The sequence below is a fragment of the Cryptotermes secundus genome, unplaced genomic scaffold (genome assembly GCF_002891405.2).
Source record: "Cryptotermes secundus unplaced genomic scaffold, Csec_1.0 C38612897, whole genome shotgun sequence".
NCBI lineage: Eukaryota > Metazoa > Arthropoda > Insecta > Blattodea > Kalotermitidae > Cryptotermes > Cryptotermes secundus.
The window spans coordinates 1-1,495 of NW_019771776.1; the positions used below are offsets into that span (position 1 = coordinate 1).

The window sequence follows — 1,495 nt, forward strand, 5'->3', positions numbered from 1 at the left end:
ATATTTTCTATTGATGATGATGATTTATAGTAATACTGTGTTGTCATGGAAGTGGTAAGAATGCTGCATTAGTCCTAGAGACAACCCTGAAGATGGAGGTATCATGTTCCTCTGAAACGTTGGTACTCACCTCACAACCCAGGAGAACACAATCTCAACACCTGAAAACTTATATCAGTATTGAGCGTTATTTAATATAAAGCATATTTATTTATTGTTGTATGTGAAAAGTGATGTATACACTTGCAAACAATTATTTTTTTTATATTTTATCGTTGCCAGATATTTAAGGAAATATTACGTATATTATTTTTAACAGTTCTTCACCAGAGCCATGTTTACATTCAGGAGATCGTCACAGCTGCATGATGTAGTATATATGTTGGGAGTCAAACCGTTTAGTTTTCAAGTTACCTAGCATGGGATCACTGATAGCTGTCATACTTCTTTCCAACTCTTGCATATTTTCACATAAAATATCAGATACTGTTACTCTCCAGTGGGAGTAACATTTCCTGTACTCTGTGTTTTCTGTGACCTATAATATAAATGAAGGAACCAATCATTATAGCAGAAATAATGATGAGTATGATCAAGCACCCAACAGTGAGATTCCTCACACCACAACTGCTTTCAGCTTGAACACGCGTTTGAGAAACAGCTGGCTGCACTCTGCCAGTTCTCTCTGAATTGCAGACTAAGTTCTGAAGTTGCTGTCTGATACTGACTCCTATGCTTATCTCTGGAAGTTGACAGGTGGCAAGTGGATTTAGTGCACGTGCACTCCACCACAGCCATGCATCCCATAAGGTACAGTCACAAAGCAGTGGGTTTCCTGAAAGATTGAAAGTTCTAAGACTGACGAGAGGTTTCAGAAGCTCGATGTTCACTGAGGTCAGCTTGTTGTCTTGCAGTTCAAGCATGCGTAACTTATTCTGAGACTGCAATAGCTTAGAATCCAGTGATGTCAACAAGTTTCCATCAAGATATATCTGCTCCAGGCTTGTAAGACTCTCAAATGCCTTGCTGCTCATTTTCTTCAATTGGTTATTATGCAGAGATAAGGATTTTATAGGTGTTGCTCCATTGAAAATGTTGTCAGTTATTTCTGAAAGCCTGTTGTCATAGAGCCACAAGATTTCCAATTTTTGCAGTTTGCTAAAGGCATGATCCTGTATTGAAATGATCTGATTGTGATGGAGGGAAAGATTTCTTAAACTGACCAGTGCAGAAAATGTGTCCTCCTCTATAGAAACCAGCTGATTGTTTGATAAGGCCAGAAATTCCAAACTGCCCAGATGTTTGAACCATTCTTTGTCCAACTTCCTTAAAGCATTTTTCATAAGACTCAGAGTCTGAAGGTTCTTCTGTGAGTCAAATATCTCTGATGGCAAAGATTCTATTTTATTATTGTGCAACCAGAGAATGACCAAGTTCTCAAGTGTTCTGAAAACATTACCTGGCAAAGTTGTCAAACTGTTGTCATTCAAATACA

General features: G+C 38.1%; 1 protein-coding gene across 1 annotated transcript; it reads right to left on the bottom strand.

Moving 5' to 3' along the window:
* Positions 1–215: 215 nt before the first annotated feature.
* Positions 216–1,490, bottom strand: LOC111875161 (slit homolog 3 protein; the record flags this gene model as incomplete). The annotated part of the gene is made up of 1 exon (XM_023871224.2): positions 216–1,490. A coding segment is annotated over one exon (1,011 nt), but the record flags the coding sequence as incomplete, so codon positions are not given.
* Between the last annotated feature and the right edge of the window lie 5 nt (positions 1,491–1,495).